The 26,115-nt window shown below is 48.4% G+C and overlaps 1 protein-coding gene, 1 long non-coding RNA gene and 1 pseudogene across 10 annotated transcripts in view; 2 read left to right on the top strand and 1 right to left on the bottom strand.

The window, feature by feature from the left end:
• SPIDR (scaffold protein involved in DNA repair) overlaps positions 1 to 26,115 on the bottom strand; it is a 377,600-nt gene that overhangs the window by 23,630 nt on the left and 327,855 nt on the right. For 4 of the 9 annotated variants that reach the window (XM_068525967.1, XM_068525970.1, XM_068525973.1 and 1 more), the window contains 8 exons: positions 19,948 to 20,032; positions 18,841 to 18,984; positions 18,690 to 18,749; positions 17,082 to 17,286; positions 15,619 to 15,765; positions 3,507 to 3,600; positions 2,703 to 2,817; positions 2,389 to 2,442 (listed from right to left, as the gene is read on the bottom strand). In XM_068525967.1, coding sequence (XP_068382068.1) covers positions 2,389 to 2,442; positions 2,703 to 2,817; positions 3,507 to 3,600; positions 15,619 to 15,765; positions 17,082 to 17,286; positions 18,690 to 18,749; positions 18,841 to 18,984; positions 19,948 to 20,032 — 904 coding nt within the window. Of the gene's footprint in view, positions 1 to 383; positions 1,447 to 2,365; positions 2,443 to 2,702; positions 2,818 to 3,506; positions 3,601 to 15,618; positions 15,766 to 17,081; positions 17,287 to 18,689; positions 18,750 to 18,840; positions 18,985 to 19,947; positions 20,033 to 26,115 lie in introns of those variants that run through there. The other 5 variants (XM_068525972.1, XM_068525971.1, XR_011070777.1 and 2 more) reach the window with 4 other exon arrangements.
• On the top strand, positions 396 to 5,628 carry LOC137751390 (uncharacterized). Its single transcript, XR_011070779.1, has 3 exons — positions 396 to 478; positions 3,365 to 3,711; positions 3,850 to 5,628. It is a non-coding gene; the product is annotated as an uncharacterized lncRNA (long non-coding RNA).
• Positions 23,625 to 24,364, top strand: LOC137751234 (mortality factor 4-like protein 1 pseudogene; annotated as a pseudogene).

Raw genomic sequence — 26,115 nt, 5'->3', positions numbered from 1 at the left:
GGACGCGCTGTGTCGGCTCTGAGGGCTGCACCTGCGCGTGGGTGTGGGCCCAGGCGGCCGGGTACGAGCACGGGCCTCGGCGTTGGAAGAGAGTCCGCGGAAGCCCTCTTTTTAAAGTGTCAGGGTTGGCAGCTACAGTTTTCGATAATAACTGTATCGTTTATAAATGGACATTACACTATAGATACATTATATTTGGCGGAAGTTAAGACAGAGAAGTTAAAACAATCACAGCAGCAAACTCATATGTGCCGGTCATACGAACATGCGTGTGTGTGTAAAATGTGCCTCTATTTTAAAGGCACGTGTGTGTGCCGGACCGGAAGCGGCACGTTTTGTTCCGGGAATGGAGCCGCGGTTCTCGTGGAAAGTCCTCATCTGATTCTCTGGATTTTGGTGAATGTACCTTCTCACCCTGAAAACCGACAGAATCCAGATGAGCCTTGTGGCCAATGCCCCCGGGAGGTCTCTCCTACAGGTAGGAAGGAAGGTGTCTGCTTCCCTCCAGGTCAGCGTAAAGCCTGAGAACCCACCGGGCGTAGGCCGGGGGGCGGTAGCGGGGGGTGAGGGGCTCGGCGCCCCCCAGTCCTACCGGCCTCGCCTCTGACAGCAGAGCAGCCATGCAGGGTCACCGAGGCGCTTGCCGGCCGGGCCGCACGCCCGCCTCTTGCGTCTCTAGGAGCAGTGGGAGAGGAGTCGAGAAGTTTCCTGGGGGGGAGGTACAGCCTGCCTCCATCAGAAGCGATACGTGAATGCGGGTTCCTGCCAGGTCCCTGGACGGAGCAGGTGGCTGAGGGCCACCCTCCTGGGAGCCGGGGGCCCAGGGGAGGCAGGCGCCTGAGTAACCGCAGGGCCGGCAGCTGCTCTGGGCGCCGTCCCCAGGCGTTCAGCCACGCGCTTTGCTGGGTTCGTTTTGCTGTGTTCTCCTTAAACAGGGCTCCCCCAGCACCCTCCAGAGGAACGTGTTCTCCGATGACCCGGATCTGCCGGCTTTAGTGCCTGTTTGCAGCCCCACCTTGGAACTTCCCACTCCATCGGCCTCACCCAAGTACCCACAGTCCCAGGAACCGCGGCCTCGCCACCCGTGAAACACAGGACTCCACGAGAGCGCAACACACACAAGGCCCCTGCGGGCCCTACCCGGGCTGGCTGCCCTGCAGGTGGTGAGCAGAGCAACGGCCCCGCTCTGCGGGTGTCTCTGCATCCGGCAGGGAGCGTGCCGCGGGCCTGCCCCGACGCCTCCCCGGCAGCGTGGGCTGTGCCCACGGGGAGGCGGCACGAGGACAGCAGGGAGCACGGTGCCCGGCCCGTCACAAACGCTTACTTACTGTCACACACTCAGGCGCACCTGTCTATAGGCCCTCCTACAGCCTGGTCCAAACATCAATCCCCACCGCGCAGCAGCCCCCGGCCGAAGGTTTGCGCTGCGGGGGTCACCGAGTTGCTCTAAAGAGATGCGTGAGGCCAGGAATCAGAGCTGGAACCAGTCAGACCAGGGATCCTTAAAGGTTCTGTGCACAGATTTGTCCACATTCCAATTTACTCCAAACTCTGACATCCGGTGCACATGAAAGAGCGTTAAGGGCTGCCTCTCCCCCGACAGCCCAAGCCCAGGAGGGGCTGGGACAGGACTGGCCAAGTGGCCGGGAGAGCAGCCTGGGAGCCTCCAAATTCGGGGTGGCATCAGAGCTGGCGTTTCGCTTTGGGAACCCATCAGAAAGTTCTGCAAGTGTGAGCCTCCCCCCTACACAGCAGTCTCACGAGCTGGCCCATGTCTGCCACCTGGATGTGGACCCCAGCAGGGCACAGGCACAGCACTCTCTCCAGGCCTCCGCGATTCCACAGGCCACTTGTGGGGCTTTCAAATGGCTCTGACAAGGACAGACCTCTCTCGTTTATGAGGGCCAAAAGTAAGGTATGTGTGCTCAGGTGGTGCTTTCTTTGAGGAGCACGCCTCACACCTCTTTACAAAGCTCAGCACGGTAACAGGGCAGATCTGAGAAAATAACAGTCAAGTTTCCAGGCACTCAGACTAGAGAATGCCCAGCAATTTAGAAAACTGTGTCTCTCAGGTAATTGTCCTATTAACGTGAAACCATGGCAGGAGGTTTAACTTGAAACCTCAAGACCGACTTAACCATAATCAAAGCTGGGGGACAGATTCGTGTGTCTACTGCAACACCGATCAGAAAATAACCTCGATTCCAAAAGGGAAAGGATCTTGTTAGCAGACTCGGGAGTGAGTCAGAAGAGGAAACAGAAGGCCGAGCCGAGTCTCGGGAGAGTCCGGACTCTCAGCTCGCACATGGCACACGGAGGGCCCTTGCAGCCAAGGGACACGGGGGAGGAGAGTAAGGACACGCACCTGGGCTGGGCGCCCCGACTTACCCCGTCCTCGCAGGTGGCAAACCTCAGGAGCGAAGAGATACTGTGCTGCAGCAGCTGCAAGAACAGCCATGGGCGGGGTCAGGACCCCAACCCCGCTCACCCGGAACGACCCCCCGACCGAGACCTGACGTGTGACTCTAAGCCACCAGCTTCCATCGCAGAGCCTTAAGTCAGGCAGGGGAGGGCTGTGGCCCTCGGGGGAGCCCTGCCCCCTTTCCCAGGAAAAGAGCAGGAGACGCAGCCCCGGCCCGGCCGCGGGTGAAGGGGGCGCGCGGTAGGTGGACGCGGACGCACGAGCTCCCGCCGGTTCCTACCTTGACCCTCACTGTGCACTGGGGTCGCAAGGGGCAGTCCAGGAAGACCTGCAGGTGCCTTCTGAGGAGGGGAGAGGTGACCACGCGGGAGCAGTCCCCACAGGAGAAGGCGCCCCTGTTGTTTGGAAACAAGAAGGCACAGAGTGCGGGAGCCTGGTGGCGGGCGGACAGACAGACACTCCCTGCACGCGAGCGAGTGTCCGTCTGCCGTGTTAGAGGGGGGCTCAGAAACCCGGCTCCTGGAAGAGGCCCCAAGCAGCCTGGGCTCCGCGGTCGCAGCGCCCGGAGCGGGGGGGCGCCCCCGGCTGAGCACGCAGCCAACAAGGGGAAGGGCCGGACCGGCACACCTGCTCCCACCATCAGTGTCTCTGCTCCTTCTTGCTTCCAAGGAAACCCTGTCCAGGCCACCACCTGAGGTGTCACGGAGCAGGAACGTGGTGACACGCCCTGTGCACGTGCCTCTGACAGTCACGGGGGGGCCGGAGGACGGGCTCCGAGGACGGGCCCCGGGGTGGGGGCTGGTAAGGCTGGCAGGGATGTCCGCTTGCAGAGGTCGGCTGTGCCGTCACCAAGTGCGTCTCACGTTCACGTTAGCCCCGAGTTCTTTTTCTCCCGCCTGATAACAAAGACGCTGAGGAAACCTGGCTCTTTTCTCTTTTAAGACAGGAAGAGCCTCGGGGAACAGCAGAACCCCAGTCGTGAGGAGAGAAAACACGGTGCCCGGCCTCCTCCTGCAGCTTGGCCGCTCCGTGTGCCCTGGGCCTGGCCCCTGGGGTCCCGGGCTGCTACCGCCGCTGCCCCTACCTGTCTTCCGGCCTCCGTTCCAGTCTCTCACCGCCACACAGGTCACACGCAGGCCACGAGCAGGCGGTGCTCTCGTCCACGGCGACCACAGCGCCTAGGCCCAGGGAAGCAGAGCCGGGCTCAGAGGCGGCTCTGTCCCCCAACTTCTCTTTGCCCCTCAGGTCACAGACGGTAACATGAGGTGCCCCAGGTTTGCTTCTCATGTGTGAGTTTATATAAATGTTCCTAAGCTTTTTATAATTTCCATTTATTGCACAAAATTACAACAAAGAGCAAGTCTTAAAGCTTAGGCATGTTACTACCTAACCGAGTATTTTCGTTTTTGCCTTTTTCCAACGTGCAGGTTCTGAGGCCGTGACAAGCACCCCATCCCTGCACCGTCTCTTCCTGCCCTTGGGCTGCTGCATGGCTGTCCCCTTAGGTCACGGTTCCCTCGGCCACTCTCCAGACTGGACACCAGGTCGCCAAAGTGCCCTAGCCCGAGGCGGTGGGCATTTGTCTACCTGGCTCCTTCTGTGCTGGACCCTTCTCTTAGGATGCGCTCGCGGAGTGGAGTTACTGCGTCCAAGCGCGTGAGCACAGAGATGGCGGAACCCCTTTCAGAGGCGCTTCCCACAGAACCTCTGACTCCTGCCGTCCACGCCCGCCCACTGCACTGACGCGCACATGGAGTATTTGCCTCCCGGACAGTAGGGTGGAATTCCACAGCTTCGGTTCCACTTCTTTGATACGGAAAGAGAAATATTCTTATTGGCTTGTCAGTATCTCTTCTTATATGATTTCTCTGGTTCCCTCATTTCTTTTTTACTCCAACATTTGTGATTCATTTATTCAACAAAGAAATACATATACAATGCTCTTTAGTGTGGGATATACACATAGCACTTTGAACATAAGGGTAGATGCCACAATCTACACTTTAATGGACGCCACAGTCAGGCTGGAAAAGCAGATAAACAAATAACAAGTATAAAGATCATGAAATATGGGAGAAAATATCTGCAAAAGACACTCTGATAAAGGACTGCTATCCAAAATATATTAAGAACTTTTAAAACTCAACAATAAAGGGACTTCCCTGGTGGTCCAGTGGTTAAGAATCTGCTTTCCAATACAGGGGGCACGGGTTCGAGCCCTGGTTGGGAAACTAAGATCCCACATGCCGTGCAGCACAGCTCCCTCCCTCCCCCAAAAACAACAACAACAACAAAAAAACTCGACAATAAGAATCAGAATAACCTGATTAAAAATTGGGCCAAAGACTTTAACAGACAACTCACCAGAGGAGATACAGAGACGGCAGAAAAGCATGTGAAAAGATGTTCAGCATCATGTCTCGAGGGAAATGCAAATGAACTCAGCAATGAGCCACCATGACGCACCTATGAGCAGGGCCGAAGCCCACACACTGACAGCACCAGATGCCGGGGAAGGTGTGGAGCAGCAGGGACTCTCACCGTTGCTGGTGGGGATGCAGATGGTGCAGCCACTTTGGAGGACAGTTTGGCAGTTTCTTACAAAATTAAACACAGTCTTACCATACGATCAAACAATCACGCTCCTTGGTATTTACACAAAGGAGCTGAAAATGTATGTCCACATAAACACTGGCATGTGGATATTTACAGCAGCTTTATTCATAACTACCAAAACATGGAAGCAACCAGGATGTCTGTCAGTAGGTGAATGGATACATAAGCTCTGGTTCATCTAGAAAGTGGAATGTTATTCAATGATTTTTAAAAAATGAGTTCTCAAGCCATGAAAAGACATGAAGGGACCTTAAATGCGTATTACTAAGTGAAAAAAGGCAAGCTCAAAAGGCTACACACTGTATGATTCCAACTATAGGACATTCTGGAAAAAGCAAAACTATACAGATGGTGAAGAGATCAGTGGTTTCCAGGTACTGAGCGGGAGAGAGGGCTGAAGAGGTGGAGCCCAGGGGATTTTAGGCCAGGGAAACTATTCTGTGTGACGCTGTAAGGATGGCTGCATGTCCTAAGTGTGTCTAAGTCCATAAAATGACACCACCAAGAGTGAAGCCTGCTGTCAACTATGGACTCTGGATGACGATGGCGTGTCGATCAGGGTCATCAACTATCCGGGGGGGATGCTGACGGCGGGCGAGGCTGTGTGTATGGGGTGGGGGGACGCGGAAAAGCTCCGTACACTGTGCTCAGTTTTGCTGTGAACCTAAAACTGCTCTAAAAAAAACCCAGTTTATTAAAGAAAACCATGAAATAAGTGCTAAACTAAGAAATGGAAAAGACCCCTCAGGGGTGCAAAAGAGAGGCCTCTAGGCTGGCCTAAGTGTCAGGGGAGACTTCCCGAAAGAATGGACCTGAGGAGGGGCTGCAGGTAGGGAGAGGCACAGGCCCACTCTTTACCCTGAGGTGGGGCTGGAGGCCAAACAGGCAGAAAGAAGAGGCAGGTGAGACCGCTGTGAAGTCTGCAGGCTGGCAGGCCAGGACCATCCAGGGTCTCGCTGGGGATTCTAGACTTGGTCTTGGAAGGGATGAGAAGCCAGAAAGGAATTTTAAACGGGATTGAGTTGGTCTGATTTTCTTGGAATGTGAAGCATTGTACATACCATCAAGATTCACTGCAAATCACAGACCATCCTTGTTGAAAAGTGGTGAAATTAGACATTTGAAAAAAAGTAAGATGTGACCGAAGTTTCCAGAAAGATAGAAGAGTCATCCTTCACACTCTTGGAGCAAAGAATTTCATTCTCCACTAGAACAAACATTAGGAGAAAATTTATTTGTAGAGGATAAAACAGAATGACGAGAACTAAGTAGGCCCAGTTTATCAAAATGCATTCGTGCAATGCATCCTTGAATGGCTTTTTAAAAATGAAAATAATACAGCTTGATTTTAAAAAGGCTGCCCAGCTAATTTCATTGTTCTTGCAAATCTAATCAAGACTGAGTCAAAGCAATGAAAAGTTAAGCCAATAAGAGCTTATAATACAGCCGAAGGCGTGTCTTCATGAATGTCAAGAGTCCAGGTTGCGGGGAGGGCTCCCACCCCAGGGCGTGTCAGCACAGAGGCTCACACAGTCCTTGGCAGGTCTGCTAAATGAATTAAGAAAAAGAAGACTGCTACAAACCACAGTTCCCTTTACCCTAGAATATTTTTGGGTGTTAACAGCATTTACACTTACATGAGATTAAGCAATTTCCCTCCAATTAGGGAACAAGGCACGAGCTGAGGAAATACATTTCATCTGGGGTCTCCACACCACTGGCAATCCCTTCTGGCAACCCAGGGGACAGCTGGGAATTGTACTATTAACCTTTAGTATCTAGGACATTCACTTAAAGAAGCATCAGAAGGAAAACAACAACTGTTGTTAGGGTTTGAGAATTCTGGCAAATTGCTGCAATTTGCTGTTAAAAGCCTTTACATTCTTTGTCTCGCTTACAGAAACCTCTTGTAAGTAGGCTTGGGAAGGTGTATCACATGTTTATAAAAACGACTTAGTAAAAGGTCCTTCCTGAGGGTCCTATTGGAGGCACTCGGGCCCGTCCTTTGTGGGCGGCCAGCTCTCTGCCACACTGTCCCCACCCTTCTTTCTGGCTGAAAGAAGTTGGGGCTCAGGACCTTCTTCTAGGTCGAGGTCGACACCCGGTTTGAGGACAGGACTCTGCCCCCTGCATAGCGCAGGGAAGATCACCGCCCACCAGCAAGCGGCAGATACAGAGTGTCAAGTGGGGCAAGGAAGATAAAACCAACTGCAAAACTGTCCCCAAAAACAGACTGGAAGGAAGTCCCTGCAGCTCTGGGAGCCGACTCTCGGGGAGGGAGGCCGTGGGGGCCGTCACCTCCTGGAGACGTCTTCCTGGCAGGCGCTGCTGGCTCTCAGTGAGTGACTGACGCACAGGCCGCTCTCTGCGTCCGTCCCAGCTCTGCTCAGGGAACACGCTCGCTGTCCTGCCAGGTCCAGGTGGCCGAGGGAGACCCTGAGGCCAGCTGAGAGCCCCGCCTGGGGCAGGCCGGGCAGAGCAGAGCACGGCTGAGGGGCTATCCTGGATTTGATGGAATCCAGTCTGGGCCAGCCCACGGCTGGCTGGAGGGCAGGGGGTCCCGTCCCTGTGTCCAGCTGGGAGCTGGTCCCTGCCTGGTCTCTGCCTTGGCCAGGGGCTCCTGTGTGGGAGGCTGGGCCCACCCCTGGTTTTTGCAGCTGGGCTTCGTCTTCTCTTAATCCCTAGTTAGCTGGGCCTTCTCGGAGGGTCTGGCTGCACTGTGGTAACAGCCTGTACACATCCACTGACCCACCTGCACGCCTGCAGGACAGCTTCCGAGAGACCCCCAGAGTGCTCAACGTTAAAACGGTAATGAAGGTAATGAAATGATATAGGTCAGAAATTGGACCTACGTGAAGTAAAGGAAGGGCACTGGAAAAGGAATAAATGAGGGTAAAGTAAAATCTTTAACCTCTGTTGTTCTAAACTGATCTATAACAACGATGGGTTCAGTGTTATGCCTTGTGAGTAAGTGAAGTGAATGACAGCTGTTATAAGGGACTGAGGGAGGGACTGATAACGTGGCTACACCCTGAAGCAGGCAGTGTTATCTGAAAGTGGATTTGACTGGTTCTAAGTGTGCACTGCAAACTCTAGGGCAACTACTAAAACTTTTTTCTAGAAGTATAATTGACACCCTGAGAGAGAGGAGAAAATGGAATCATACAGAATGCTCAATTAAAATGAGAAAAGGCAGGGACTTCCCTGGCGTCCAGTGGTTAGGACCTGGCGCTTCCACTGCCGAGGGCCTGGGTTTGATCCCTGGTCGGGGAACTAAGATCCCACCTGGTGCAGCCAAGGGGGAAAAAAAAAATGAGAAAAGGCAGGAAGAAAGTGGAAAACAAAAAAAGAAACAAGAGCAAGGAACAGAAAACAAATATACGTATGATAGATCTTAATCCAATGATAGAAATATTCACTTTAAATGTCAATGGTCTAAATATAAGAAAGAGACTCTTAAGAGCGGACAAAAAATGTGAGCCATCTCTACGGTGTCTACAAGAAATCTGCTTCAAACACAAAGACTCAAAGAGATGAAAAGCAAAGGGATAGAAAAAGTTACATTATGCTCATGCTAATAAGAGAAAACTAGAGAGCTACATTAATTTCAGACACAGCCGACTCTGGAGCAAGGAAAGTCATCAGGGATCGAGAGGGGCATTACCTCATGGGAAAGGGGTCTGTTCTCCTAGGAGACGTATCTGTCCTTAATGCGTGTCTGCCTAACAACAGGCTGCTAAAACCACGTGAAGCCAACTGACAGAACTGCGAGGAGAGAAACAGGCCCATGGCTGTATTTTATATATTGTGTTTGGAGACTTCAAGTCCCCTTACCAGTGACCGACAGATCAACAGGCAGAAACTCATAAAGACATAGTTGAACTGAGTAGCACCATTCCCGGTTCTGACTGATGTTTACAGACGCCTCCATCCGACAAGAGAAGGACACACCTTCCTCTCAAGCTCTCATGGGACATTCATCCAGACAGACCACATTCTGGGCCACAAAACACACCTTAACACATTTAAAGGTATAAAAATCATACTAAATGTGCTCCTAAACCACAATGGAATTAAACAGAAATCAATAACAGAAAGATAACTGGAAAACCCCCAAATATTTGGAGATTAAACAATGCACTTCTAAATAACACGTGCGTCAAAGAAGAAATCTCGAGAAATTTGAAAATACCTTGAACTAAATGAAAACAAAAACACATCAAAACTTGTGGGGTGCAGCAAAAGCAGTGCTTAGAGAAGTTTACAGCACTAAATGTAAATATTAGAAAACATCTAAAATCGATAATCTAAGCTTTCATCTTAAGAAACAAGAAAAAGAGAAGTAAACTAAAACACAAAGTAAGGAGAACATAAGCAGTAACAAAAATTAGAGCAGAAATCACTGACATTGAAAACAGGAAATCAATAGAAAAAAAAAATCAAGAAACCCAAAAGTTGGTTCTTTGAACAGGTCAATAAAAATTAAATAAACTTCTAGCTAGGATAACCAAGGATAAAAGAGAGAAGAAACAAATTATTTATATCAGAAATGAAAGAGGGGCCGTCATTACTGCTCCCGTGGATCAGTAATAAAAGGAGAATAAAGGAATGTCAGAAATAACTCTATGCACCCAAGTTCAATAACTTAGGTGAAATGGACCAATTCCTTGAAAGACACAATCTGCAAAAACTCCCACAAGAATTAACTAGTGATCTGAATAGGCTGAGACCTACAGGCACACCTCAGAGACACTGTGGGCTCGGATCCAGACCACTCACCACAATAAAGCGAATACTGCCAGAAAGCTAGTCACGTGAATTTGGGGGGTTCCCAGTGCATATAAGAGTTACGTCTACACTATACTGTAGTCTATTAAGTGTGCAATAAATACATTATGTCTAAAAAAACCCACTTAATTAAAGAATACTTAATTGCTAAACTATGCTAACCATCATCTGAGCCTTCAGCAAGTCATAATGTTTTTGTAATAGTAGCATCAAACATCACTGACCACAGATCACCACAGCAAATATAATCATAATGAAAAAATCTGAAATATTGCACAAATTACCAAAACGTGACACCAAGACACAAAGTGAGCAAATGCTGTTGAAAAATAGCACTGATAGACTTGCTTGACACAGGGTTGCCACAAAACTTCAATGTGTGAAAAATGCACGATCTACCAAGCTCAATAAAACAAGGTAAGCCTATATTAAAGCAATTGAATCAATAATTCACAACCTTCCAAAACAGAAAGCACCAGGCCCAGATGGGTTCACGGATAAATTCTATCAAACAGTTAAGAAAGGAATTATACCAGTACTCTATAATTTCTTCCATGAAGATAGTAGCAGAAGGAATACTTCCTAACTCATCCTCTGAGGACAGCATTCACCTAGTACCAAATCCAGATAAAGACATTACATGAAAGGAAAACTACAGACCAATATCTCTCATGAACATAGTTACAAAAGTCCTTAACAAGATATTAGCAATCTAATCCAACTATATAAAAAAAAGGATTATACCATGACCAAATGGGATTTATTACAGGTTTACAAGGCTGGTTCAGTATTTTAAAAAATCAATTACTGTAATTTATCATATCAACAGACTAAAGAAAAATCATATGATCATATCAATAGATGCAGAAAAAGTGTTGGACAAAATCCGACACCCATTCATGATAAAAACTCTCAGTAGCCTAGGAAAAGAGGGGGTTTCCACAACTTGGTAAAGAACATTTACAAAAAACCTACAGACAGAATAAACTAACAAAGAAGTTATGTGATTTAGGAAAGAATGAATCGAACCTAAATGATTAATAGAAGGGAGGTCCAGGACAATAGCTGACAACAGAGCAACTAGTCAAGATTGGTTCAGAGGGACAGAAGGCTCCAGGAGGGAGATTACAAAGGAAAAGGATGACTCCAAAGATTTGTCACCGTTTTTGAGGACTTGGGAGAAAATTAGGGTGTAGGGCAGGCAGTGCTAGGAAAATAAAAGTCAACATAAAACTCCATGAAAAAAACCATAGAAGAAAGGAACTAGAGTGTGTAGACTAGTTTCCCGTTCAGCTAAAAATATTTATATAATCATAAAAATACCATTTTTAAAGATGTTTTTCATGTGGACCATTTTTAAAGTCTTTATTTAATTTGTTACAATACTGCTTCTGATTTATGTTTTGTTTTTTTGGCCGTGAGGCATGTGGGATCTTAGCTCCACAACCAGGGATTGAACCCAAACCCCTTGCACCGGAAGGCGAAGTCTTAACCACCAGACCACCAGGGAAGTCCCAAAATACCACTTATTGATTTTCATCTTTGAGGATCAACCTGTAGACAAAGTGCAAGGCTTTATAGCTACAGAACAGCATCAACCTTAGCAACACACAGAACCAACTGGAGGGGAAGGAAGAGAGCGGTAGGAGAAGAGCAGGGTTCTTTTCCTTCAATGTGTGGAACAAAGAGATTATCTTTAGCAGAAAAAACAACAAACAAAAAAACAAAACCCCTACAGCTAACGTCATTACCTAATGGTGAGAAAGAAAGTTGATGCTTTCTCCTTAAGATCAGCAACAGGGCAAGGAAGTCCCCTCTCACCGCTTCTACGCAACCTGGTGCTGGGAGTCCCAGTTTATGCGAGAGGCCAGGAAAGGAAATAAAATGTATACAGGTCGGGAATGAAGAAAAACACTGTCCTGTCCACAGATGACAGTTTTCTCTGTAGAATACCCCAAAGAATCAACAACAAAAAATCTAGAACTACAAACATGTTTGTAGCTAGGTTGTAGGATACAAGGTTAAAATACAAAAGTCAATTGCTTTCCTATATACTAACAATAAACAAGGAAATCTGAAATTAAAAACACACAACACCATTTACATTAGCTAAAATAAATGAAATACTTAGGTATAAGTGTAGCAAAATATGTACAAGATCTATGTGAGGAAAACTACAAAACTCTGCTGAAAGAAATCAACGGTGAGATATTCCATGTTTACGTACAGGAAGACTCAACAGTGTTAAGATGTACATTTTTTCTAAGTTGCTCTACAGAGTCAACACAATCCCAATCAAAATCCCAGCAAGTTATTCTGTGGATACCAACAAACCGATTTTAAAGTTTATATGGAAGACAAAAAGACCTAGAATAGCCAAGACAATAATGAAGAACAACGCTGGAGGACTGACACACAACAGAGCTATCATAATCAGGACAGTGTTGTAACAGTGAAAGAACAAATAAATCAGTGCAACAGAATAGAGAGCCTAGAAATAGACCCACATAAATATAGTCGACTGATCTTTGACATTTCAATAGAGAAAGGACAGTCTTTTCAACAGTGACAGAACAACTGACAAACACATGGGAAAAAAATGAATCCAGAAAGACCTTACACCTTTCACAAAATTTAACTGAAAATGGATCATAGACTTAATTGTAAAATGCAAAACTATAAAACTCCTAGAAGAAAACAGGAGAAAATCTGGGTGACCCTGGATCAGACAACGAGTTTTTAGATACACCAAAAGCACAATTCATGAAAAATAAAAGTTGATGTTGGACTTCACTAAAATTAAAACTGGTCTGCAGACACTGTTAAGAAAATGAAGAGACAAGCCAAGGACAGGAAAAAATATTTGCAAAAGACCTATCTGACAAAGGACTGTTCCCCAAAATATATGAAAAAACTCTTAAAACTCAACAATAAGAAAATGAACAACCTGAATAAAAAAATGGACCAAAGCCCTTCACAGACACCTCACCACAGAAGATATACAGATGGCAAATAAGCACATGAAAGACGCTCCACATCCCATGTGGTCAGGGAAACGCCAGCTAAAATAGCAATGAGGCACCATCACACACCTGTTAGAATGGCTGACAACCTACAGCCCTGAGAACACCAAACGCTGGTGAGGACGTGGAGCGCAGGGGATGTGACCTGTCACAGAGCTCTGCTCCGGGGGCACGAGGAGGACTGTGCCGGCCCAGCTCTCCCTCCACTGCCCAGGTGTCGCTCCACGGGTGGTGCTGGCCAGAGACCCTCCATCAACACTGCCCTTCTCCAGAGAGGCCCCAGTAGACACTGGATCTCTCACCGTGAGCCACACTTCCTGACGCTGCCCTTTGGTCACCTTGTCTGCACCGGGAGTGCCCAATCTCAGTCTCAGCTCTGTCCCCCTGAAGGGTTGCTTTCTACGGCGGGGGCACAGCTTCCTCCCAGATCTGCTGCTGCTCTCTAGTTACGATCATGGCCCACGCAAACCCACCCGAAGAATGGAAAACAGATGTCTGCCCAAAGGCCTTACGTGAATATTCACAGCGGCATGAATCGCAGTATCAAAAAAATGTGCATCAACTGATGAATGGATAAACAAAACAGGGTCTACCCATACGATGGAATATTCCGCCACAGAAAGGAATGCAGCCTGAGAAATGCCTCGAAAATGTCCTGCTGAGTGAAAGCAGCCAGAAACCAAGGAGCACACAGCGCACGATTCACGCGCATGAGTGTCCATGAGGCTGAAGGTAGAGAAGCAGGAGCCGGGGGGCTGGGCGGGGACAGGGCGTGACTGCCGACAGACGCAGGTTCCTCTCTGGGGCTAGTTAGTGGGCGTGTTGCACAACTGTGTGAACACACTAGAAACAGTGAGCTGTACACTTTAAAAGGGTGAGTTTCATCTCAATGACACTGGGATTGAAAACTAGACTGCCACTTTGTTTTCAAAGCCACTCAGATGACAAAAGCCAAGATGTAGACTAGGAGGTGGATGCACAACCCTGTAAGTGGAGTGACAGCCACTGAGTTTCTCACTCTGAAACGGTTAATGTTGTGTTCTGTAAAGCTCACTATAAGTTTTTTGTTTTTAAATATTAGGGTCTTCAGAAAAATCGGGTCTTCTCTCTGTCCCTACAAGTGTCTACACATTCTCCTCTGCTTGTACGTCTGTGCTTCTTACTCCCTTGGCTGCAGGTAAGAGTGGGTCAGGTTCCAAACCCTCCTCAGGAAGCCAGCTCTTCAGGTGCATTTTCTCATAAAGTGGTGCTTCAGGTGGTGGCGATGCCTGCGGTCCCCTAAGGCCCAAGCGGGAGGGGTGGGGACTGTCACTTGGGGGCTGCTTCCTCACCCTTCCCTGCTCTGAGCCCGGGAGCGACCCCTCTCTGAGAGAGGTGAGGGGATGGGAGCCTCTCGGCGGGCGGCTGGAAACCACAGGCTGTGGACAGGCTGCCCGAGTCTGCTTGAGTTTGGCCCTCTCGGCCTCCAGACTCGCGGCCACCCTCCCCCGTGCTCCTCCAAACAGCAGCGCAATCATCTTCCTGCCAACAGCCAGCCACGGCTTTGCACCACAGTCGGTCCGTGCTGCTGAAAGAATCGCTTCATTTAAGACAAAAATCTGACCATCCCACCTCGTTAACACGGCCGGGGACAGCAGAACAGCACAGGGCCAGCCTGCCCACGACAGCCCCGCTCCGCCAGCACACGAAGCTCTCACGGCTGCCCGGCGTTTTCCACGTGCCCTCACCTGTCTGGAAGGCCTTTACCAACTCTGCCAGAGCAATCCCGAGGGCCCTGGCGCCCCACCCCTGCCGTCACTGCCCGCAGCCCCCAGCCCCCAGCCAGCCACCCTCCGCCCGGCCCGGAGCAGGGAGCACTCAATGTCCGCCTTCGCCACCAGCTCCATTTACTCCTCAGCAAGGCTTTGGGGTCAGTCCTGTTACCCCTGCTGCAGAGATAAGGAAGTGGGGACCCGGACACAGGGGACAGAGCCTGCCTTCTTCAGGACCACCAGGCTGTAGCAGTTATGTTTCGGTACTAACGGTAAAAGGAAACGCAAAGAAGGGAAAATCCAAACGGCCTCAACACAACGAACACGTGCTCAGTCTCACGAGCACACAGGGGCTGTGGGTTCAAGCATCAGCGGCATCACAGCTTTTGCTGTTCACAAAAACCACAGTGGCGTTCAGGAATCTAGTGGTCCAAGGGTGGAAGAGACAGGCCCTCAATGTTACTTCTGGAATTTCTGTACTTTTTGGAAATTAATGCAGCAAATTACTTTCACAGACATTCCTGCCCTCCATCCACATCTTGCTCCCCTGTACTGAATTTGTTACCCTACCTGTCAGTTTTCCTCCTGACTAATCCACCCGCAGATCTACTTCCTTGCCCTGTTTCGCCCCCCACCCTGGGTGCTACCTGAGGCCGCAGCCCCTCCGGCCCCTCCAGATGCCCCTGCAGCCTCTTCCCAGACTCTGGCGCTTATCCACCTGCCCTGTCAGCAGCCTTTGTAAGCCCTGCTCTCCTCCTGCCCCCACCCTGCACCTGACCAGCCCCCCTCCCCTGCCATCTCGGTTCAGGGCTCCTGTCCGTGCCTCCTACAGGTGAGGTCCTGGCGACAGGCACTCGGAGCACTGCAGGCTGCCGTCCTGTATCTGGTCGCATCTTTGTCACGCATCCAATGTCAGGCACTCAACAAATACTCGATGAACAAACGAGCACATGAATATAAGGTAAGTGTGATACTTAAGGAAATACAAATACCTCTTCCATCAAAACCGACTACCCACCTTGGACGCTGCAAATGGAGTTGACCCGAGTGACAGAATCCAGCTCATCCAGCCTCACAGGGCTCGTCAGCTCCCAGGCACCAGAGGCCACGCCCAGCTGGGGCTTTGGAAGCAGGAGGACAGTTCGTCCAACACAAACAACCTGACCTGCCAACAGAGACACTTCAGATTATTGCAGCTCTGAGGTTTGAAACAAGCGAGTTCTCCTGCCAGTAGAGATGTGTCCTTTGCCAGCCTCCTGGGAGCTGGGGGGACTGGGGGAGCCAAGGGCACCACTGTGCGGTTCCCGTGTGTCCAGAGACACAGCACCGTGCAGAAAGGAAGCCCAAAGCCTTGTGCACTAAGCTGTAAGAGCACACAAACACTAGGTTCAAATTCCATCCATAAAGGCAAATTCTGTGTCATGCAAGTTATATACACTGAAAAATATACAGTCTAGGCAGGATCCTACTTTGATTCCTGGAAAAAAGTACTGACTAATCTAAGCATACAGTTAGGTCTCTGTATCTGCAGGTTCTGCATCTGCAGATTCAAACTAGCATGGATTCAAACAACGGTGGATGGAAAATATTTGGGAAAAAAGTTCCAGAAAGCAAAATTTGAATTTGCTGCACACCGGCAAGTAGTTACACAGCACTGACATCGTGTTAGGTTTCGTTAAGTGATCTGGAGAAGATTTAAAGTGTGGGAGGAGGGCTTCCCTGGTGGCGCAGTGGTTAAGAATCTGCCTGCCAATGCAGAGGACACGGGTTCGAGCTCTGGGCCGGGAAGATCCCACAAGCTGCAGAGCAACTAAGCCCATGGGTCACAACTACTGAGCCTACGCTCTAGAGCCCATGTGCTGCAACTACTGAGCCCATGTGCCACAACTACTAAAGCCCCTGCTCCACAAAGAGAAGCCACCGCGATGAGAAGCCCGCGCACGGCAACAAAGAGTAGCCCCCGCTCGCCGCAACTAGAGAAAGCCCGCGCACAGCAACGAAGACCCAACGCAGCCAAAAATAAATAAATAAATTTATTTAAAAAAAAAAATGTGGGAGGATGTGTGCAGCTCATATGCAGATACCACCATTTTACAGAAGGGACCTGAGCACCTGCAGGTCTTGGTGTCCGCAGAGGGGTGGATACTGAGGGATGAAAGCATGTGTTTAAATGTTCTAGCTTTTTATTTGTTTTAAAAAGTGATGCGCCAGGCAGTGGCTTCAGGTGGCTTCTGCACCTGTAAAGTGTGACCCCAACAGACCACCCTTGAGTGACCACTGACACCTCCTGCTGCTGTGCCGGCACTGCATGCAGGGGGTTCTGGTTCTGTCCGTGTGGCCATCACAGGGGTCTTGTCCGCAGTGGACTTCGGGATGGGGCCTGCATTTCCAGAGCAACACAGAAGCATCAAGAACCCACAAAGCCATTTTCTGGCATCTCTCAGTCACCACATCAGGGCTGTCAGGAAGAGGAATGCGTACCTTGGTCTCGGAGAGCGTCCCTGAAGAAGAAGCTCTTGGAGGTGGCCTCGGAGAGCGCGTCCCGGACTTCCTGGCCCAGCACACATGAGGGGGCCACGCGCACAGGCACGGTTCTGGGGAGGCCCGAGCCCTCACCCTGTGCTTGCAGAGTAGCGTCGGTCACCACCAGCCACACCTCCCTTGGCTCCAGAAGCAAACTGTTCACCTAGGATTCAAGGACACACTCAGGCTGTTACCTTAGTAGCTTCTCTTAGAGCCAAAATTATTTTTTTAAAAGCAATAATCTTAGATGATTATTATTAACACTAACAATTTCTGATATCATTTCAATAAGTATTTCAAAACACGCAATAGCCTTTGCATGTCTTGGTCAGCAGCCCCCAGGACACGGCTGAGCCCTGTGAGCGCCCACCTCGCAGCTGGTTTAAGGGCTCCTCTGCGGGGGAGACCCGCCCGTCCCTGGCTCCACTCTGCTCGCCCTCTGACCCACCAGGAGGGAGCCGTGCCCCTCCTCCCAACGCCATGTGTTCACACAGCTAGGGTGCTGATCAGCACACCGTCTTACCGGCAGCACACACACTCTGCTCTCCTGCTAGATGTAAGCTTCCCAGGGGTTAGGAATGGTCACGAACTGAATGCTTATGTCCCCCTCCGCTGCCTCTCCCCGCCCCACCAATTCATATGTTGGAGTCCTGCGCTCCAACGTGGCGCGATGGTAATGGGAGATGGGGCCTCTGTGGGGTGATGAGGACACAATGGCACTCGCCATGAGGATCCAGTAGATGCAAATGGGGACGAGGATTTGGCTGGCAAGGCCCCCGTCAGGGGGCCAGCAGGGCTGGCCTGCGAGAACCTGGCTGGCACGAGGTTCAGCTGGTGCTGCTGGCGTGGATGGTGTGGTCAGGCTGAGGATCCCACGTGGCGGTTGACACGACCGGGCGGAGGAGGTGACGGCACGGTCAGGAGCTGTGACTCGGTGGGGGGAGGGGGAGCGCTCACGTGGTTGGGAGGGAGACTACATACAAGAAGTTCGAGAAAGTTACAGGGAGGGAGACGAGAGCCCTCGAGTTCCGGGACAGGTGCTGAATCTCTCTCAAGTGCCTACGAGCGAACAGGGAGTGGCTGTGACACGTGGCTGTCCAGCTCTGAGTTGAGGTCCAGTGGAGGCTCCTGCAGGACTGAGGGCCGAGAGCAGCCCTCCCCCGGCCTCGGCCCTCTGACTTGGGTGCCGCCCGGCGACCACAGGCTCCTCTCGACGGTGGAAGAAAGAGACCTTAGAAATGGCTGAGCTCCACCCTGAGGTTCCTACTTTCACCCCGGAAAGGAGGCTCCAGCTGCTTCTTCCTTTCTACAGCCTGCCTGTGTCAGAGAGGAGCCGACGGGCCTGGTCTGAGAACCGGGCGGGTCCCCCTGGCGGCTGCACGCCCGGCGCTTCACCAGGGGCTGCAGCCCCACCTGCACAAGGAACGGGCTGACCACCGCGTCAGCACAGAGTGCACACAGCTCAAGTTCAACAGTGTTTTTCTCTTTTGCTACTCCAGCAGTTTCTGAGAGAGATTATCCTTTAATAAGCTATGCAACACGTTTTGAGAAAGAGAGATGGATTACCTGTGGTCTTTGGTAAATCACTCTGGCATAGAAACTGCAACGGGTACAGGGGCCATCAGTCTGGAAAGGTATTGAAAACAGAGAGGAATGTCTCCCCAAGCTCACAGACACAGCAAAGTAACTGAGACCAGGGTACAAACAAAGACGCCACCTGGAGAATTTCTCTTAAGAAGCGGGGAATTGGAGGCTGGTAAAGCTTCGAAATAGAGTCTTCTTCAATTGCATCAATTTGTCCCAGGTTTGGATGAGCAGTGAGGATGTAACAGAAGCTAGGAGGAGGCAGATGAGTTTTTTCCTGTTCAAAATGAAGGCAAAAGTAGAACATGAATGTATTGTTAAAAGACTCAAATACACTATTAATATAAATCTACTCTTTAATAAAGACCTCTTTATTCACAGATGCAGGCTGTTTCTCTGGAAGGCTCTGTAAGAGATGGGTTATGTTGTTTCTCTCTGGAAACAAGCATAAGAACTTCTGTGCTTTTGAGTTTATTACCAATTCAAGATTTCATCTTAGAAGTTTATTCTTCAGAGCACACTGACGACACCATTTAGAAACGTCTTCCCGGGAAGTAATCTAGAACTGGCATTCCTGACCACTAGGCTGCTGGTCTAGCACAGGACAGAGCCACCGTCTCGGCCTGTGCTAGGAAGTCAGCTACCACACAAGCAAGGTGGCCCCAGTTCTCAGCTTGGGGAGCTAAAGCCCAAAGCAGCCGCTGCCAGCCTGCTGGACAGGGCTCAGGGCGGGGAGGAGGCACACATTTTCATCCGTCGATTTTGCTACCTGTGAGCAACTGACTACCATAAACAATGTGATGAGGAAGGAAAGGGAAATCCCTGGCTGAGCTGGTGGGTGAACCAATACCCATGGATTCTGTTTACTGAGTTTTTGCTCTAATTGGTGACTAAGTGTTGGTTCTACTACTGACTGGAAGGTGGCGGGGAAACCACCCGCTTCTTGTTCGGTGCGAGGCTGAGACCCTCAGTGCGCGGTGGCCCGTGACGATCGGGGTCGAGAGGCGTCGTGTAAAGTAACCTCAGGAGGCACGCATGTGGCACCGTGTGGAAGGCAGCCAGGCCCTAGCCTGTGAGCGAGGCGAGTGGGTCTGGATCTCTGTACCGGCTCCCACCCTCCCTCTGGACCTGGGCTTCTTGGGATGTGCACTGTGGGCTGGCACTGGCTCAGCGCCTGGTGGCCACAGAGCAGGTGCGACGGGGGGCGTGGGGTTGGGGGACGCTGCAGTGCTGGGCTTACCTCGAAGGCTGGCCCGTGGCCTGGTGCTTTCAGAGGCGCCACTGGAGGCCACATGGTGTCAATCAAACTGAAAAGCTCCGTCATCCTGGAAAAAGAAGAGATGGCCTGGTCAGTGAGCTGCTCACAGGCAGACCTGCTCCACAGACACCAGGCCAAATGCCAAGGAGCCGCCATTCAGGACGATGAAGTCAGGGGCACACAGACAGACAGACCTTGGAGCCTGACTGCACTAGGACAGGAAGGAGACCGTTCATTAAATTACGATGCATCTGATATACCTGGAGAAAACTCTCACTCGAAAAGATACATGCATCCCAACGTTCACAGCAGCACAACTTACAATAGCCAAGACATGGAAGCAACTTAAATGTCCATCGGTGGAGGAGTGGATAAAGAAGTTGTGGTGCACACATACAATGGAATACTACTCAGCCACAAAAAAGAATGAAATAATGCCATTTGCAGCAACGTGGATGGACCTAGAAATCAACATACTAAGTGAAGTAAGTCACAAACAGAAGGACAAATATCATATGATACCACTTATATGTGGAATGTAAAAAAATGATACAAATGAACGTATTTACAAAACAGAAATAGACTCACAGACATAGACAACAAACTTACGGTTACCAGAAGGGAAAGGGAGAGGCATAAATTAGGAGTTTGGGACTGACAGACACACACTACTATATATAAAATAAACAACAAGAACCTACGGTATAGCACAGGAAACTATATTCAGTATATTGTAGTAACTATAATGGAAAAGAACCTGAAAAAGAATATATACATATATGTACATGTATAACTGAATCACTTTGCTGTACACCTGAAACCCTGTAAATCAACTATACTTCAATGAAAAAACTATAAAAAATTATGAGGCAGCCACTGAAATGGTTACACAGAAAATATTTAAGGACACGGAAAGATATTCACAATACCCTGCTAAGTGAAAAGCAGACAACAAATTATAATGTCTCTCTCTCTAAAAGATAAAAAAAATGTTGTTAGTGGTTATCTGAGTAGAACTTAAAGGTGACGTTTATTTTCTTCCTTTGGTTTATGTATTTCCTATATTTTGCAAAACAAATATGTGTCACTCATAGAATAAAAAAGTTATCAATAAGTTATCTAAAATAAAGAATATAGCCAGACACAAAAAGACAAATAGTGTATGAGTCCACTTATATGAGGTCCCTACAGACAAATTCACAGAGACAGACAAGTGGTTGACAGAGGCTAGGGAGTTAGTTAGTGTTTCATGGGGACACAGCTTCACTTTGGGGAAAATGAGAAAGTTCTGGAGGTGGATGGTGGTGACGGTTGCACAACAATGTGAACGTACTTAATGCTAGTTAAAAATGGTTAAGGTGGGAAATTTTATGTAATGTACATTTTACCACAATTTAAAAAATCCTGTTTTAGTTGCAAAAAAAAAAAAGAATATACATCACAAAGACTTATTAGACCTTGCCTTAAGTTTCAACAATGTTTAATTAATTAATTAATTAATTAATTTTTATTTTTGGCGGCATTGGGTCTTCATTGTTGGGTCTTTGTTGCTGCACGTGGCTTTCTCTAGTTGCGGCGAGCGGGGGCTACTGTTCGTTGCGGTGCGCAGGCTTCTCATTGCGGTGGCTTCTCTTGTTGCGGAGCATGGGCTCTAGGCGCACGGGCTTCAGTAGTTGTGGCTCGCGGGCTCTAGAGCGCAGGCTCAGCAGTTGTGGCGCACGGGCTTAGTTGCTCCGTGGCATGTGGGATCTTCCCGGACCAGGGCTCGAACCCGTGTCCCCTGCATTGGCAGGAGGATTCTTAACCACTGCGCTACCAGGGAAGTCCCTTAACAATGTTTATATATAATAATGTTGTTTACTTTTTGAAAAGCTTGTGGCCTTAATAATTAATGTTACATATTCTTATTTCTCTCAACATTTAAGAGCAAGTACTATTTTAAGTGCTTAGGATCCAGCAGTTAACAAAGTCGAAAACACTCAGAACTGACAATGAGGGTCTCAGCATCACGGAGAACAAGACTCAAAGCTTCCCACAGTCTTTTAGCCCCTCACACCAAACACAACAGAAACGTGGCCTGCAGGGTGTGGCCTACAGCCAACACCAAGATTCTGGGTCCAAATCAAGCACAAAAGCGGTAAGCAAAGGGGGACACACGAGGGAAATTCACTCTCTCCGTCTCCTGACAGCAGCTGTTTGTGTGGGTGACTGGACACAGGGCTGGGCGACCAGGGCCAGCTGAGGTTCAGAGGCAGCTGGCTGGACACCGGGTGGACGCCGGGGGCCCGCTGCGCCTCTCTCCCGGGCGTCGTCCACCCGCTCCTGCCCTGAACATCCTGCTTCTTTCCACACAGCTCCCTGAAGGATAGGCACCGAAGTGCCAGCCCACATGAGGGGCTGGAGACTCGGTGAACGAATAACCAGCACTCACACAGTCTCATACACACCCACACAACTTCTGAGAACCTCGCATAAACAGAGTCATGTGGTGCATGGCACGTCGAGTTGGCTTTCGTCATTCGGCACAATGTGCCTGAGATCCATGCAAGCTGCCGCGCCATCAGCAGCTCGTCCCTGTTTACCGCTGAGTGCCGTCCACGGCGTGGATGTGGCGCAGCTTGTTTACCATTCACCTTTGAGGAACATCTGGGTTGTTTCCAGTTTGTGGCTATTACAAACACTTGGGTACAGATTTTTGTGTGAATGCAGATATTTGTTTCTCTGGATAAATGCCCAGGAGTGCAGCTGCTTGGATAAGTATGTTCAGTTTTTAAAGGAACTGCCAGCTCTGCTCCTGGGGGGCCACACCACCTTACACGCCCACCTGCAACACATGAGAGATGGTTTCTTCCCATCCTCACTGGCATCTGATGTTCTCACACTGTTTTTCGTTTTAGTTTTTCATGTTTAGCTGCTTAGGAGCATGGTAATATCTCACCATGGTCTTGACGTGCTTTTTTCTTAAGGACAGTCATGTCGAACACCTTTCCGTGTGTTTATTTGCCGTGTGATGTCCTCTTTGGAAATGTCTCTTCATGTCCTTTGCCCATTTTCTAATTGGACTGCTTATGTGTGTGTGTGTGTGTGTGTGTGTGTGTGTGTGTTTACTGTTGAGTTTTGAGACTTCATTCTATAGTCTACGATATAAGGTTTGCAAATATTTTCTCACGGTCTGTAGCTTGTCTTTTCATTCTCTTAACACAATCTTTTGCAGAGTAAAAATTTTTAATTTTGATAAAGTCCAACTTACTGATTTTTCCTTTCATGGATCATGCTTTTGTTGTCACATCTTAGAACTCTTTACTCAACAAGTCCCAGAGGTTTTCTTTATAGTTTTATGTTTTATATTTAAACCTAAGATCTATTGTGAGGTATGAGATTTAGGTTGAGATTAATTTTTTGCCCATATACGTCCAGTTAGTTGAAGACTATCCTTCCTCCACCAAATTGCTTTGTTTGCACCTTGGTCGGGAATCATTTGGCCGTAACCCCACAGGCCGCTCCCCAAGCTCTTTCTCCACTGATCACAGTCATCCCTCCACCAATGCCGCAGTTCCTTGTAGCCGTAAGTTTTGAAATTGGGTGTGATTCTTCCCACTTTATCCTTTTTTCAAAACTGTTTTATCTACTCTAGTTCCTTTGCATTTCCAGACAAAGCCAATCAGGAGCAGTATGCAGAGGGGAAGATGAGGGGGGTTGCCCCTGGAAAGAAGACTTCTGGTCTGCAACAGAAAAATGTTGAAGTGAAAACAAAAAAGAACAAACAGAAAACACCTGGAAATGGAGACGGTGGTAGTACGAGTGAGACACCTCAGTCTCCTCGCAAGAAAAGGGCCCGAGTAGCTTCTACCGTTGAAAATGAGGAAACACATTCATGTACAGAGTTGAAGTTAAAGTAAAGATTCCTGAAGAACTAAAACCATGGCTTGGTGAAGACTGGGACTTAATTACCTGGCAAAAACAGCTCTTTTATCTTCCTGCCAAGAAGAATGTGGATTCCATTCTAGAGGATTCTGCAAATTACAAGAAATCTCGAGGAAACACAGAAAATAAGGAGTATGCTGTTCATGAAGTTGTGGCAGGGATCAAGGAATACTTCAATGTAATGTTGGGCACTCAGCTGCTCTGCGAATATGGGAGACCACAGTATGCTGAAATCCTCACAGATCACCCTGATGTGCCATGTCCAAGGTGCATGGAGCGCCACATCTACTGAGATTATTTATTTGTACGTACTGGAGCAATGTTGGCCTATGCACCTCTGGATGAGAAGAGCCTTGCTTTATTACTGAATTACCTCCACGATTTCCTAGAATACCTGGCAAAGAACTCTGCAACTTTGTTTAGTGCCAGTGATTATGTAGCGTCTCCTCCTGAGTACGAGCGGAAAGCTGTGTGAGGTGCTTATACGCACTCGTGTTTGGATCTCTGTAAACACATTTTTGTTTTAGTCCTTCTCTTGTACAAATGATGTACTTTGGAAACATTAGTGTATGACAGAAGGGATGTTTGTTTTCTGTTTGATTTTAAACAGAAAATAAGGGGTTACAGCTCCTTTTTTTCTTTTTTTTTTTTCATTTCAAAGTTGCTACCAGAGAATTCAATGATGGACAACAGAGAGACGTGCCGTAGAGCGTTTTACTGCTTAGCTGACAAAGCTGCGCTTCAATGCTGGCGGTTCTATTCCTTTGACACCGTGCACTTTGATAACGTGTGTTAATGCTGTACGACAAAACGCCCTGATTCCCAGCGCCTAAGGTTCCGTTCAGTGTGTATAACTGAACACACTCGTCCATTTGTGTCCCCCCTTCTTTACGGTGCTTACAGTGAAGAGCCCATCCTTTGCAAGTCATCCATGCTGCTCCTTAGGCATTTCATCTTTGCTCAGATTGTCAGAGAATGGTGGCTTGTTTCATGGTTTTTGTATTGGTGTCTAATCACGTTTTAACATGACAGACACAATGCATTGTGTAGCTACAGTTTTCTGGAAAAGTCAATATTTTAGAAATTGTTTTTCAGATCTTCAATAAATTTTTTCCTTAAATTTCAAAAAGAAAAAAAAAGTTTAGAATAGGCCTGGATATATCTACAGACATTTTTGCTGGGACTTTCATGGGTACTGCATCAAGCCTACACCATCTTTCGGGGAGAACCAGCATCTTTACAACGTTGAGTCTTCCACTCCGTGAACGTGGCACACCTTTCCATTTATTTAGATCTTCTCTGATTTCTTTAATCAGTGTTTTGTAGTTTGCAGCATACAAGTCCTGACATGTTTTGTTAGATTTATACCTAAATACTCCTTTTTGGGCAACTGTAAATGCTGTATTTTTAATTTTGGTTTTCAAGGGTTCATTGCTAGTATATAGAAATGTGACTGATTTGTGAATGTTAATCTTGTATGCTGCTACTTTGCTGAACTGACTTACTAGTTTTAGGAATTTTTTTTTTTTTTTCTTTTGTAGATTCCTTGGGATTTTCGACATAGACCATCATGTCATCTGAAGTAGAGACAGTTTTATTTCTTCCTTTCTGTCTTTTTGCTTTTCCTTGTCTTATTGTGATGGTTAGTCTATTTAGTACTTTTAAAGTACCTTACCAGAATCTAACATTTAACTTCCACTTTTAAACACGCTGATATAGGAGAAAACTCTGAGAGGACGTCCAGGACAGCAAATACTATAAACAGCACGTGAAGAGTGTCAGGGTGTGATGCTGGCGGCAGAACGCTGGCAAAGCTGGATGAAGAGAACAAGGCTGACACTTAAAGGTCAAATTCACTGCCCTGTTCCCTCACGTGTAGACCGATTTCTCTCATTTCTTCCCTCTTCCTCCCCACCCCCCAGCCCGATGATGAAACTACTCAAAGAAAAGCTGGGCCAGGACAACAAAAACTACTAATCCAGGTGGACTTGCAGAGAAAAAACAAACACACCCCTTGTCATTCTATGCACATCTGCTTGAAGCTCAACGCCTGCTTTTACCAACTGGACTGGCCGTTTTGGTGACTTAAAAAAGTGGTAGAATACTACCGAGAGAGTCAGCCTTTTATTATCTATTTGCTAAGTCTGGGAATCTAAATTTCATATACTCTTTGTCTTCCATATAACCTTGTGAACAAATAATGGAAAAAGGATACCTTAATTTCCT

Source organism: Eschrichtius robustus, chromosome 17 (genome assembly GCF_028021215.1).
Source record: "Eschrichtius robustus isolate mEscRob2 chromosome 17, mEscRob2.pri, whole genome shotgun sequence".
In the NCBI taxonomy this organism is placed as follows: Eukaryota; Metazoa; Chordata; class Mammalia; order Artiodactyla; family Eschrichtiidae; genus Eschrichtius; species Eschrichtius robustus.
This window is presented reverse-complemented; position numbering and strand designations above follow the sequence as displayed.